General features: G+C 36.4%; 1 protein-coding gene across 1 annotated transcript in view; it reads left to right on the plus strand.

Moving 5' to 3' along the window:
* LOC132110974 (myomesin-2-like) overlaps positions 1–4679 on the plus strand; it is a 44585-nt gene extending 39906 nt beyond the window's left edge. Inside the window, exons 33-36 of the mRNA XM_059518124.1 lie at positions 700–736; positions 887–909; positions 1005–1060; positions 3930–4679. Coding sequence (XP_059374107.1) covers positions 700–736; positions 887–909; positions 1005–1060; positions 3930–4343 — 530 coding nt within the window. The 3' untranslated portion in view covers positions 4344–4679. The remainder of the gene's footprint in view (positions 1–699; positions 737–886; positions 910–1004; positions 1061–3929) is intronic.
* Positions 4680–15830: the final 11151 nt, after the last annotated feature.

Below are 15830 nucleotides of genomic sequence, written 5' to 3' on the forward strand. Positions count from 1 at the left end.
GGCGGGAAATATATGCAAAATGTGTGAAAAAGAAGCCAATTACATTTGAACTTAATTGAGTATCCAGTGAAATACTTTAACAACAGCTCAAATACTTTTAACCACACTACCAGAATCAGCATTAATGAGAAAAACACATCAGTGTTGAAGGTGATGGCAAGACTGTCACTTTTTCGAAAAGTTTTTGTCTATTTTTAAAGGTTTTTTTCCATTCAGGAAAAAAAAAGAGTTACAACAAAGATGGTCAACATAAACATGTGTTCTGGAATTGATCCTGTTTAAATGTGTTTATAATTATAACTATAAAGGCCACTGTAGCAGCTGCACACACAGGAGATGTATTTAAGGAAATCCATGGATGAAAAAGTGCTGTCATAGTATCAAAGGTGCAGATACTGGCAGGGGGTTCAGTTAGTCAACAGACTGTTTGATGACAAACATAATCAAGGGCTGGTATCTGACAGGTCATGCGATTTGCCGAATGGTGACAGTAATGAGTAATGGAAGAAGAGCTATTTCCAGCGAAGCAGGAAAACAATGCTATTAAAATAATGAGAGCTGATTTTCTTTTTATGCAATGCCTCTGGGACAAGACACTGCGAATAGAGAGACAGTGCTGTTTTCCTTTTTTAAAAATTTGTATTCATGTTTTTATATGTTCTTACTTTTATTCTTTTCTTTCTGTTTTCCCCTCTGTAGTCTACAACAACGCCTACGCAGAATTCCAGAGACTCAAGTAAGATAACCAGTGCATCAGACCACCACATGGCTTTCCACATCCTAAATGTTTAGAGTTGCAAAGCATGTGAGCTGTACATCAGTGTTTGGGTAAAACATTAAGGTCTGCTAATGAACTCAACAATGCTATTCTTCTTTTGCCCTTCAGAGCGGAAGCATATGCTGAAAAGAGTAAGTATACTCAATCACTCCCAACCCTCTCAGGGGTCCTGCTTTGATATGTAATTATACTCCTAAAATTAACTTTGTGATTTTTTCACTGTCAGATCGTGGCAAAGTGGTTGGTGGTCTACCTGATGTTGTAACTATCATGGAAAAGAAGGTTTGTTTAAGCTGAAATTGGATTCTGATCTGACTTCCCTTTGAAGAAAATCATGTCAAGACCACAACATATGCCTATACATACATACATACATATAATTATATGGAATGTAATGTGATATTGTATGTATTGTATTGCTTGTAATGGAGTATTGCAATTTTGTAAGAACATCCTGCCCAGGGACTGCAGATGCAAATTAGCTCTGTAGATAACTCTTGCATGGTCCCTGTTAAATAAATGAAACTAAACTAAACTAAACTAAACTAAACTAAACAATATATATATATATATATATAGTTTTATGAAACTATGAGAAAATGCAACTGAGAATAGGCATTATATTGTATTATGTTGTACAATATTCCCAAATCTTATATTTGAGCTTCTTCAAAGTCATCACACTTTGTCCAGATTCCAGCTCTGCTTATTCTCGACTTTCTCTCAACTAATTTCATGAAGTGCATTCTGGGATGCTTTTTAAACAAATTTTGCAGGTGTTCACATGTATGCTGGACATTTTTGGCTGCTTTTCCCTCACTATCTGCTCCAACTCATCCAATAAAAAATGGGTTTGTGATGTTGGCACGATTTATATTTGTCTACAAACCTAATTGCAGGAATTTAAGCATAAGCCTTTAGATCAAAAGGTTTTTAAGATCATAATAAACTAATTCAGCTTAGTGTGTCCAAACTTTTACTCTGACAAACTGTGTCCGAACTTGGTAAGTGTTTGCATGAGGTTGCATCCAATCTTTCAACTACAATATTTGACCACACCAGTAAAGCTGCTAAACTCGGTTTTGCATTATATGCACATTAATATCTTGAAATAGACCCTTTACTTAAAGTAATCTACTAATAAACTACTAACTAATTATATCAGTAACCAACACAAGCACATGTTCATCCACCTAGACAGATAGTCCAACAAAAGCAACTTTACCGCTCAAATAATGGACTAGTTTTCACAGAATAATTCAAAATATTTAACCAAAGATCCACAGACTTCCGGTGACTTATGAACTGTTACTATAAAACAATCAAACAAAAGTTAATCTACCTAGAAAAGTAGTCTCCATCAAAAGGATGATTTAAGCAACTTAATATAAAAAATAAATAAATAAATAATTAAAAGGTTTTTACTGAATAATTATTGTAAGTGCAATATTAAAATGATAGGTAACACTTTATCTTAAGGATCAATTCTCACTATGAACTACAGTAGTTGCTTATTAGCATGCATATTACTAGCATATTGGCTGTTTATTAGTATTTAGAAAGTCATATTAATGCCTTATTCTGCATGACCATAATTTAGATCCCTTAATCCTACTCAGTCTGTCCTACCCCATGCCTAAACTTAACAACTGTCTTACTAAGTGTTAATAAGCAGCAAAGTATTGAGTTTATTGAGGCAAAAGTTGTAGTTAATAGTTAGTTATTTGTGATAATTAGTCCCAAAACTAAAGTGACCAAACTATGCTCTTCATGTTTCTGCTTAGAGACCCCCAGAACACTGTCACCATAGACATCCATTGAATGTGCTTTACCTTACCCATGATGTTCCTTTGCTTTTAGAAACTGAGCAATGAGTCAGCATTATTTTCTGTGGTAATCAACATTATGCCTCAAATGTTGTCAGTAGACCCAAATTTGTATTGCACCCAGAGCATTCCTTTCAGTCATCCATGGAGAACTGTAGCCAATGCATTAGTGACCTGTATTGCCGCAGGCAGTCGTGTCGGTGAGTGCCGTTCTGTGGCTTTTCCCTTCAGCCCTGGGAGTGTAAGCTGGAGGGCGTCATACTTCTCCGCTCCCTAAGATCCATGTCCATTGTCTTTGGCTTCATAATCCATTGCTTGTAAGCAGCATGAAGCCAGCTTGGGGAATATGGTGTATTCTGCCTGTGAAAGGATATTGGTGGGATTAGGATTCGCCTGAATAGTTGATGCTGGAAACACCCAGCATCCTTTTCTCTTTCATATCAAATAAACAGCAGGTCAGTTGCTCTCAGATCCATTAAAGGAGTGGTTTTCAGTCCTGGTCCTGGGGACCCACCCCTCAGCACATTTTCTGTGTCTCCCTTATTTAACACACCTGATGTAGATCACCTCCATGAACTGATCTGGGTGTCAGATAAGAGAGACATATAAATGTGTGTAGAGAGATGGATCCCTAGGACCAGGATTGAAAACCACAGCATTAAAGCAAACATGAGGTGAACACATGATGACCTGCAGAGGTCACATACACACTGGTTTTCCAGTGAGAGCTCCCCACCGCAGGGCTTCATACTATATTTTAGTTTTCATTGAGCTGCTCTTCTCCCTAAAAAACCCAAATGAGTCATTTTGCTGAAAGCCATTATGGTGAAATATGTCATGTAAACTGGAAAAAAATACAACTGTGGCAAAATAGAAGCAACAGAAAATGTAGAAACAGCATTAGATTTATGCTGTCATGTACAGACTAGAAACATTCTTCAGAAATTGGTTTCTCACTGTAAAATTTTTAAGGTTAAGAAATGCAGCAAGAAGGTACATATAGGTATATATATATAGGTATATATATAGATAGAAGGTATATATAGATTGATAGATAGTTAGATGTAAAACATTTTATATATGTATAATATCAAGTATATAAATAAATAAATATATAAATAAATTTATTCTATATGTTGAAGACAGATACATAGCCATCGCACTTTCAGAATTCCATATTATCATTCAGAATTATGCGCATCTGCTTAATGTAGTCATGCTGTTTCTCATATTTATGCCTTTAGCCTGATAATGGCAACCTACTTCCTCTGAGGATGCTTTTAGAAGAAATATGTGTTTATGCACTTGTTTTTTATTTTCTTCAGACTCTGAGTCTGACCTGCACAGTCTGCGGTGAGCCCAAACCTCTGATCAGCTGGTCTAAGAACGAGCAAGAATTAGAACTTAGTGATCAGTACGTCGCTGCCTTGGACTCGGGCAAGTTCGCCAGCCTCACCATCAAAGGCGTGTCCCTGGAGGATTCCGGCAAGTACACCATGACGGTCCTGAACAAGTACGGTGGCGAGTCGGTAGACATCATCGTCAGCGTGTACAAACACGGCGACAAGATTCCAGACATCAAACCCACATCCTCACCCAAGAGGATCATGCCTCCCACAGTTCCCATCGTGATTCCCACTGCCCCTGCTGCGGCCAAGTCTCCGGCTCCTCCCCAAAATGCCAAATCCTCTGCACCACCCCGTGGCATGAAGTCCCCCACTCCCACCAGGAAGAAGTAACAGTAACTTCTTATTCACCCTAACAGCACAAAAACGCCTAGATTAACATTTCTGGTAGGAAATATCAGTGTTTGCAAGGCAGCAAAGGAGGTTTAGGTTTAGGTTTGGATTTTGATTTGCGGTCAACATAATGCCATTTTGCCACCATCGTGACACGGCACATTTTGCTTTCCCCCGCAAGTAAACAGGAATCTCCATAGTTCATTATATAGCTATAAAAGGGTAAAGATCATTTTTCTGAGGAGTTGTGTTGAATCACATACTGCCTAGTATGTCTAGTCTGTGCATACTACATTTATTTGAAACTTCAAAACCATTAAAAATATGTTCTGTATAGCTTGAATCAAATTTGCTCTTTTTACTGTCATTTGACCTACCAGCATTAATGTAATTGCTTCACTGCCATTCACAACTTATCTTCTATGGCTTCATGGGAGATTCTAGATCAGGGATCCTCAAATCTGGACCTCGAGATCCACTTTCCTGCAGAGTTTAGCTCTAACCCTAATCAAACACACCTGAGCATGCTAGTCAATACCGATCAATGTCTTAGGGATCATTAGAAAATCACAGGCAGGTGACTTTGATCAGGGTTGGAGCTAAAACTGCAGCGCATTGGACCTCCAGGGCAAGATTTGAGGAAGGGGGTTCTAGATTCTTGGTAGATAAAGTAGGTAATCTGCATACTTTTTCAAATACTACTCTTTTGCTGTACTGGTTTTTGCATTCGATGGAAGTAGTAAGTATTCCACTAACATGGAAGTAGTCATACATTTAAATTCAGTGTTGTTTAAGCATTCAGACCAGCTCATCACATCAACTTTTGCACAACCCATGTTCTGAGTTTAACGTTATGTGAGCATTACAAGGTGGCAAATTTAATCTAAATATAGAAATGAGTAAGAGTTAATTGTGCAAAAATAATATCCAATATTTATCAAGACAAAAAAAAAATGTAATACCTATAATATAAACAGATATGTTGTGCAGAATAATTGAGGAATATCAATATTATGCTGTCTTGCAAACACTGTGATTGAACTGTAGTGCATAAAATCAGTGAATAAAGAAATAGAATTTTAGGCAGTATTTTTCACTCAAAATGCATCATCGTATCATAAAATGAGCAACCTTCAAGTATGAAAAGAGAGTAGGAAGTATGTGTGAGGGAGGGTGGGGCAAGTTATATTTAGTACCATGAAAAAAAAAATGTGTGAAACAGTTTGTCATCTGTGTTTCCTAAGCTGAGCGGGGATGAATTTGGCTCCCTCTCCCCTGAGGTGCTTGGAGGGAAAGCTTTGATGTTAGTTTATTAAATCTCTGTTTAAAAGCTGCTCTTTCAGTTAGCCACTGGAATCCGGAGGCTTTTGCTTTCTCCAGTGGATGGATGTCCTGAGAGTGCAGGACCTCCACTTAGCCCCCAGCTGCAGCCGCGAGACCATCAGTGCTCATCTCAACCTCGTCTCACTTTCTCACAATTTTCTCCTGGTTTTGTGTTAATAAAAGAGTTGGAAGTCACTACCCGTGTCATCCCTGCCTTTACATCGTACTCAAACACAAACACACACACAATGATATTAAAATATGAATGTGATTACAGAAGCTACCGGCCAATCTGAAACGCATCAGCACTTCTCTTCGGCTCTTGGGCCAGTTGTACTTCACAAATCATTTCATGTATATGGAACACCTAGCTTGAGGTGCTTTGCTGCCAAGAATGCACTACTACTTCCTAATTCACGATGGATGACTTGGCAATTTGGATTCCCTGGCATATCTCCAGATATTTATAAGAATTACTTTTACCTATTTGAAATAAATGCATTTCGTTTACAATGGCCACAAAGTGGAACTTAGACTACTCTGAAAACCACTCTTTGTTGCATTACATAATACACAATTGAACCAAGGTGACACAAATGCTGCTAATATAATTTCTCTTCACTTTTCTTCATTGACTTTTAATTAACTGGCAAGCCGATGATTTTCAGTGAAAGTCAGTTCTCCTCAAGTGCACACAAGTGTACTGTAATTTATTACAGTAAATAAGAACATGATCCATCAGTTTCAAAACTATAAAGTGGTACTTTTGTCTTCATTTTGAACAATACATCTACTGTTTTATTATCTAAAAGCCCAACAAACCTTTTTTGTTAAATGTTTGCATGAAAAGTGTGCTTGTGCTAGAAAATTGCAAGTAAATTTCACAAATAATTACAAAGAAAAGGCAGTAACACATTAAAATGGGAAATATTACTACTAATAGTAATACTACTACACCGGCTAGTTTTATTATGTAACTTTATAAAAAAAATATAATAAAGAAAACTATCTTAACTATGGTTTAACCATGCAAACCAGGGGCCACTGTATCTATTTAAATGTTTAAGTAATGAGTTCGTATTTTTAATGGTAACAAGCACTGTTTAATCTTTTTTTTTTTTCTGATTAAATGACTTTAGTAATCAGTTCACTTCAACAGAAATTTGATTGGAATAATTAAAAAGTAGGAAGTTGAACTTGTTTTGATTTCGAAATTAATTTACAGATTTCTAAGGCAACTGACAATCTCAACAAATCACTTTCAAGACATGAGGAGCCTCATTTCCAAATGTTATGCAACAAAGAGCATTGGCAATATCACACTCAGGCTGAAAATGCCACTCCTGCATTACAGATGATCTGCAGTGAAATCATTGTTGTAGTTCTGTTGCTGACCAGTGCTTGTACGGCAGACTGACCACCAAACACGAATCTGTAAGACTGAACACCACATGGTGGCACTGGTGTCCCAGTACAAAACCTCTGCAACCTGCTTTCACTCAAAGGAAGAAAAAAAGACACAATACCAGAACACTGCGCCCGATTTTATACTTTGTTAAAAGGACTGGGCAATATAGCTAAATACAGTGTGTGTGTGTGTGTGTGTGTGTGTAAACAAATGCAGCATCAAGGAACTTTAATTTTAATCAAACGGCTATTAATGTAAATTTTAAATGTATTTATAATATATAATTAGCATATTTAAATGTATTTAGTATATATATATATATATATATATATATATATATATATATATTTTTTTTTTTTTTTTTTTTTTTTAACATTGTATGTATGGAAAATGATACATAAAGAATTATGTGTGATTAGGCAAACAAATAACTGAATAAGAAATTTGAACAGGTTGATTAAAAGCAATGGTCTGAACTGATTCAGGCTAATGAATTAAATGTACCAATATCTTTTAACATAATTTTTGCTTCTGAATTTAAGGGAGTCTACATACTAGAGTTTACACTGGCTAAACACATTGTAACAAATCCATTGTCTGTAATGTGGTTGATCTGCCGCTTGCTCAATAAATTAAGAAACTGAGCAGTTCTGTTATGCTTTCGGAAATTCGATTAATTGTATTTCCACTTTTTTTCCAAAGTAATCTTTCCTTTTCTTTACTGTGTAGGTGCACTAAATCAAAGCTACTAAAACATATTTTGAATTTATCAATAATAATACGATACAAATCTCGTTTTGCATCTAAGAATATTAGTGCTGAGTAAATGACATCTTGTGATCTTTTCATTTTATTTCATTATTTTATTTTATTATTTATCAGTTGGTCACTCTTATGTATTTATACACACAAGAGGATGTTTTAAACAATTCTACTTCTAAATGGATTCTGAATACCCAGCATGTAAATTGAAAAAGTTATGACTCTAGCATTTCATTGAAGAGCCCCTTGGGTATCCCACAACACAAATATTCATAAAACATAATAGAATCTGAGACTACTTTGAAGTAAAGAAACTTTGCTATTGTTATCACTGCTGAGTGCACACAGCATTTTCACTGGCAGATAATCTGAGTGTGGGTGAGCGTGCTTTGAAGATGTGCTAGCTTCCACTGCACTGAGCAAAAAAGAAAGCCATGCTAACAAAAAATGTAGAGATTCTTATAAACACGAACGGCTGCCTAAAATAAGAGTGGTAGCATTGTGAGGCTCGTCAGCCGTTCACACTACACCACGTTTCATTAACAAAAAATTTCTCGAAGAAAGTTCCTCTCCCACTTTCTTTTACAGCCTAAATTCACACGTTCATGGAGATGAAGACAAAGACTAAAGTTTTTCCCATTTCTTTTTTGGCTTGCTGTAAGAGAACTAGCACAGAAAAGCCCATGAATTGATTCGTAAAGGAAAGTGTTTCTTCTTCTTCTTCTTCTTCTTCAGTGTTGATCGTGGAGGTATGTTATACCTGGAAAAAGCCGTTTGTTAGCATTCTCATTCATCTCAACTTTTTTTCTCTTTCCTCATGGGAACTCAGTTATACAAGTTTGGTTTTAACTAGTCACCTAAGCGATTATACTAATAATCATAAGAAAATAAACACTGCAAGCGTGTCTTCTAAGGAGTTTTTGATATGCTGATTTAAGGTGAGTAACTTAAAATGCCCCAGAACGACTTGTGTCCCTACTTTCCGTGATTGGTTACATATGTATATGAAAGGAATAGATCTTCTCACTGTAGTGATTATTTGCCTTTCAGCACTAAACACATGTAAAATATAAATGTGTCCTCTATTTTGAGTGGTTTTCAAAACTGTGTTAAAGGAATAAGGAAATTAGGTTGAGATTCACCCACTGTGAAAGAGAATGACACATAACAACCGCATAGCATGACAAATGACTGATTTCGCAGAGTTATGTAGCATTCAGGTTTTACGCTCCACCAGCACATTTGAAATATAATGACATGTTCTTATTTGTAACTAGTTGTCCTTGAACAAATTCATGAAATGCATTAGATTCCCAAATGAGAATGGCTACTACTTACTGGGAATTGTTTTATTTTTATTTTTTTCTTATTTATTTATTTTCACAAAACTGGTCGTGAATCACCCAGACCTTTTCCAGACTCCATGACAATCAACTGTCTCTACATCTCAGCTACTATCACGGCAAACTATTAAACTTTTATAAATTGCATCAAATCGCCAAATGACAGACTTTTCCTTCTTAACTACATAAAGAGAACTGATTTCAAAAGGTCCAGTCTTGCCCCAAGCAATGCTCGCCATCAAGCAATCTTAGAAAATGAGAAGATAATGATGAGAATTATGAACGGATATTGAAAAGAATATAGCTTGAAAACACATTTAACAAATTGATTTGCAAAATTATTATAGCATGTTAGAAATTCTTAAAGGTAAAATGTGTTTCTATCCCACAAGCAGAAGTGCAAATTAGTTTTCAATCTAGGTTTAAACACTTTATTTTCGATTATCATTATTTTAGTTCTTTTGTGAGACATAAAAGAATGTATGGAATGGAAAACAGGAACTTGGACTAGACACACGTGAGTGTGTGAGTAAATGATGACAATTGTTTTTGGGCTATTAGTTGCAGCATTAGATAAGCAACCCCAGTCCTCCATATACTCATATGCTAATGTTGACTGGGCCGGGACTTTTAAATTCATATATTATCAGTACCTTTCTTTACACAGTTTTGGTCTAGTCCACAAATGTATTTTGAGAGCAGCGCAAGTAGCTTTCAAACTGCATTTCAAACCAATTGAAATGAATCAACAGTAGTTCAATGGTGCACACTACTGATGCCATCCAGAGGATTTGATCCCAGAATGCTATTGGAAATATGCCAGAAACGGAGTTCCACTTACACGCCTCTGGTTTCTGGTTCCCCCCAAGTGAAACTCCTGCTCAGCGCTTCAGAGAATGCTTTCAGCGTTAAAAACATCGGGGGATACTAAAACAACATACAAGAGTAAAGATTCCTCTCCTTCTGTCCCCTTGTTTTAGAATAACTGATAGTCTTGGAAGGTGTATTAAATATTTATTCACAATTTCACAAGCTTGAGTACTGTCTTTTTATCAGAGTAAATGTATTTGCATACATGTTGAGCTCCATAGAGTGGCTATTCACAGAATCTGTATACCATAACACAGCAGATGGATTCATTATTTATTCTGCAAAAAAATGCAGGAAAAAAAAGTTCATGTCTGTGAAGCATTGATTAGAATAACCAGGAGGGTAAGCTGAGCCGTGAATAGGCATTTAGCATTTAAAATAATTATTTCCGTTTGGACCCACGGTAATATGCAAATAACAGTTTCAGGTTCAGTGAACCTTTCCATTTGTAACAGAAGTCTACACCATGACTGCTTTTTGCTTATTAGCTATTTATTCAGTTTTTACCTAGAAGCAATGCCACAACACAATTAACACTTGAAAAATAAAACATCCACTCAGGACAGAGGAAGAAAAGCCTTCTGTGCCAATAAATGGCAGACTGATAAGCCAATAAATAAACAGACAATAGACCAGCACCTCAGTGAATTAAACAGGTTTTTAAAAGGACCCCATTTAGCATTTTAGCTGCATGTATATGAATGTTATTTCAGAAAGGAAGGTCATTACATCAGCATCACTGTTCAGACAATTCAAAAGCTCAATTATTAACAGGGTGCATTAAATAATGAATTATTACCGAAAAAATAAATAAATAAAATAACTATTAGGCTGAAAGCTGGAAATGTGTCACTCGAATTTCAAAAGAAAAAAAAAATGAATAAGAAATAATATACTGTAAATGAAACCTATTTTTAGAACCTCCCATATATTTACTGAAATTTACTGACATTTTAAAATTAAATTAAAATAACTATTACTGTAAATATAATTATGCCTGAAAAGACAATGGAAGTAAAAGAAAAAACAATTTGACAGAGACAATGTTTCATTCATTTACATTATGCACAATATACTTTTATGAATGAAATTTTCTTGACAGGCTTATGGAGATTCACCCTTGACAGTAACATGACATGACATGAACATATTATTTAGGTTCCTCAATGGAATGAGGCACACTGGAGAAGAAAAAAAAATACTTTATAGCAACTCACTCAGTAATTGTATCTGAAATAAAAACTGAAAAAAAAATCCCATGAGTAATCATATTACTGCAGAAAAAAGCTAATTCATCTGATGAAAACCATTTAAAGGTAAACAATCTAAAGAAGCTACATGAGCACTTAATCATGCAAACATGTTTTCCATTGTTTTCAATTGGCTTTATTTAAAAGATTATCAAACAACAAGCTATACCGTGTTTAGATGTTGTACTCGGTGTGTAAGATGCCAAGGAAATGTTCACGTTGCATCTTGTACAGATAATTTGCATTTCCTAATTGTTTGCCCATATGATGGCCAGATACAACACAGGTATAATTTCCCCTGGTATGAAAACTCCTTAATGTTGTTCTCCCTTTTCTACATCTCTATTTATGTACGCTTGGGTATTATGTATATAATTTATATATTTTTACATACATGCCACCTGTAAGACTATAAAATACGATCATTTACAGTATTTAACTAATAAAGAACAAAGACGAATACCAGAATGTGACTAAATATTGATTCTTTTTTTTTTTTATATGGCAAGGAATATTATCATATTGGTCACACTTGAGTTTAGGGACCAATTCACACTATTATTAACTAACTATTGACGATTTTTGTCTTAATAAACTCCTAATTTGCTGCTTATGATAGTTATGGGATATAAAATATGGTCATGCAGAATAAGGCATTAATTTTTGCTTCATAAGTATTAATGAACACCCTATATGCTAGTTATATGCATGCTAGTAAGCAATAGTGCATGGGAAAAATTAATAAAATTATATTACAAAATGAATTAAGAATAAATAGTGAATCGTTTGAAGTGTTTTATTCAGATCAAACTAAAAGGATTTCGATCAAATTTTTCACATGAGAGAGTGCATTTTTTGGAGTATGTGTGTTGGTGATGGTGAAGATAATAATTATTATTCAAACCATACATTGCCCAAAACTATGTGTACAATAAATTATTCCAAAAAGCAATCTAAAAGTAGCTGCTTTGAGTTGCTGAGCTGATGCTTCATTACAGTTTTTCTCAGTCGCTTTGGTACATTTCTCGAATCATCCTTGAGATTTGCAAAACAGTAAGTGCATTTCTCAAAACAACTCGTACAAATAGCAAAACACAATGGATTACCTGCAAAAGCCAATCTCTTGCTCAAAATCCTTAGTTCTTCTCTAAAAATTAAATATCTGTGTCAATGAACATGTCAGTGCCATCGAATGACAAGTCCTTGTGTCATAGTTTATGGATAAGACAGTCAAATTGCTTAGTCATGTTATCAATATAACAGTGTACTCTGGAGGGATGTTCTGATGTAAACTACTGTATTGAACAGTATGCCATATGCTTATGTATGCCATATATCCATTTCAAAAGTACAAATTTACACATTACTGTATGTGGGATATTGTTTGAAAGAGACTGGATAGAATTCCCAGTTACACCTTTACTAGTGGTCTGACCAAAAAAAAAAAAAAAACCTTTACATTGTCATTGTGATATAGAAAAGGAAAAAGAAATATGGGCACAAAGATGAAAATAAGTCCATTGTCAGAATGTGTAACTCTTGTGTTGTCCTCTGTCTATACAGTATAAGCTTTCTAACTGAAGATTCATGAGATGAACCTTTGAGCTATTCCACAGAAATGGTTTATCATTGGTTTATCATCTACATTCTCTTCATTAGTAAAGATTCACTTGCACAATTCATGCCAGATTGACAAAAAGTCTAATAATAATGTGTACAAAAATAAATAAAAAGTGTGTTTGCATTTAACCCTCTGGAGTCTAAGGGTATTTTTGGGGCCTGGAGAAGTTTTGTCATGCCCTGTCATTTGTGCTTTTTTCAGTTTCTTATAAATACCTATGACTTATAAATGAACTAAAGACTAGATGTTTTGAGCGGTAAGACTATTTGCACAGAAAAGTATATAATAAACTTTGAGCGACATGACATTAGCAAATGATAATGTAGGAAACCGCCGATACATGTGCATAATCAATTGCATGAATGTACAAAAGCAATCGCCACTTGTTCAAAAGAATAAAAAAACATGATGTACAAGTATTTTTGAGAATTTCATTTCTGATTTGAGAAATGCACCAAAGTTCTTCTTAGAGGATGCTTGAAAGTAGGCTGCTACTGCTCATAGCGGGTCTTATTGCCAGAGAGAGCCCACCACACCCAGTGGAGCGAAATAACAGCAGTGCCTTCCGTGGTGTGCCAATCAGCCCAGCCACACTCAGAGAGGCCACATTGGGTGAGCTCTAACAGCACCTGCCTGTTGAAAAGCTGTCCTCATGTCTGGCCTGGCTAGGCGCCCATTATGACCAGTCTCCCATGGTTAAGGCCTCTCCGATCTGACAGCACTCCAACTCCAGGAACAAAGGTCCTCCACACCAGGTGCTCAGAGCTCACCATCTGCAGAGCTACACCTAATGACCGCCTTTCTTGAGTCGATCACTGGTGTTTGGTCTGCCCATGAAATATGAATTGAAGGTGACAGAAAATCACACAGTCCTATCTTAGTTTTAAAGTGTTACAGTGAAAAAGAAACCAACAATGACACTATTTACTTTATTAAAAAAATGTTCATAGTCTTATAGGCCTTAGGTTAGTGCCATATTTAATTTTGGACAGGAAAGAAAATGAGGCTTTGAAGGATAGAAGTACAGTGTGTTCAATGGATTGTACTGCTGTTTAACAGCATGTTCAGCTGACAAAATCTTTCTAAAGACTTTCAGAAGACCAAAACCTCATCAAACAGGAAGAAAGATTGTGTTGTTAAAATGACATATTCGAGGATCTTTAAATAGTGGAAGCCATAGTAGACCTCTAATCTATCCCTCACAAACTCATTTTCATATAAATTACATTTAGGACTTTAAGCATAATATAACGGTCTCTATTTACATTTCATAAGAAGTTATGAAAGCGGAAGTTGACATGTTGGACCATTCAAATGCAACTCAGATTTTGGGCTTTTGTGCACAATCTCAATAATTGTGTATCCAGCTTTATAGTTGACACATTAACTTGAATAGCCTATAATAAAAAAAATATACAAAAAAACACTTTTACGAAAAAATGAACCTTCACAAAAATGTTTCAAACTTCCTTCACAATTACACAAATAACCATAATCTAGCTGTACTAGACACTAAAAATACACTAAATGGATTAAACTATGGATTTTTGAGAGATCGATTATACCCGACAGGCACTGCCCGTTTTTCTTCTTCTTCTTCTTCTTCTTCTTCTTTCTTCTTTTTCTTCACAATGCTAAAATGATAGCTTGTCAATTTATAAAAGATGGGCATATCAAAAAAGTCTTTCTCAGTGATTCTTGACAGGTTTGTTTGACTGATGGTGTCAGTCAGACTGTTATGTCAGACAGGCTTCGATCAACTAGCAAAGCATTTTTGCGCTTCATGTGAATGTGACAATTTAGTTGGACTTCACTAGCGCATGTAGTGCTTGTCTGAAATTGATCATTGATTTTTGTCTGTCAGACAATGCTCAGATAACTTACTGAAGCTTTTCCCTTATGAGTTGCCGTTTACTTTACTGGCTTACAATGATGCAGAAACATATACGATATTAAGCAGACAGCTTAATTATTTTAAGCCAGTTGTTTGCAAACCAGCTAGTGCTTTTTTCAAGAATTTGCATGACCCTGCAAAAAATAAAATAAAAAAATAATTTGATTATTCTGGATATGTGGTTTGAGAAGACGTTGTCACGGCAGGGATCCAATGAGGCACAGAGATAGAACCAAGTGCGGGTATGATATTTATTTAAAGGGTAATCCAAAGGGGTAAACAGTCCAGGCAGGGTCAAAACCAGAATATCCAAATATACAAGACACGAGGACAAGGCAAGGCAAGGCAATATGACGGACATGAAATAACCTCAACATTAAACAAGGACTCCGTAACACAGACTCAGACAGACCGGGTAAAAATACACAGAAGGATAATGAGGGAACAGGAGACAGGTGGGGAACAATCAATTACTAACAAGGAGGAAGGTGACCAAATAAGGGAACAGGAAGTGATAAGGTGACAGACACCGTGAGAAAGGGGGACATCTAGTGGAAACCCAGGGACACAACCCAGACACTGTGACAGTACCCCCCCTCTACGGAGCGGCTCCCAGACGCTCCACGACAGACACAAAACAGAGACCAGGAGGGAGGCGGACAGGTGGAGGCTCAGGGGGAGGGACGGAGGGCCAGAAAAAAAAAAATCATGGGGAACAGATACCAGAAGTGTAGACACAAAACAGAGAGACCAGGAGGGAGGAGGACCGGAGGAGGTTCAGGGGGAGGGACGGAGGGCCAGGCTCACAGAGAGGAACAGGGACAGGAGTGAACACAAAACAAAAAACAACATGAAGCCCCTCCAGGGCGGGGCAGAAGACCACACCGTCCATGTGGTGGAGACTGGAGTCCCCCAGGGCGGAGCAGAGGACCACCACAACCGTGTGGTCAGGGCGGAAGCCTCCCAGGGCGGAGCAGAAGACCACCTCAACCGTGTGGTCAGGACGGAAGCCCCCC

The sequence above is a fragment of the Carassius carassius genome, chromosome 30, assembly GCF_963082965.1.
Source record: "Carassius carassius chromosome 30, fCarCar2.1, whole genome shotgun sequence".
NCBI lineage: Eukaryota > Metazoa > Chordata > Actinopteri > Cypriniformes > Cyprinidae > Carassius > Carassius carassius.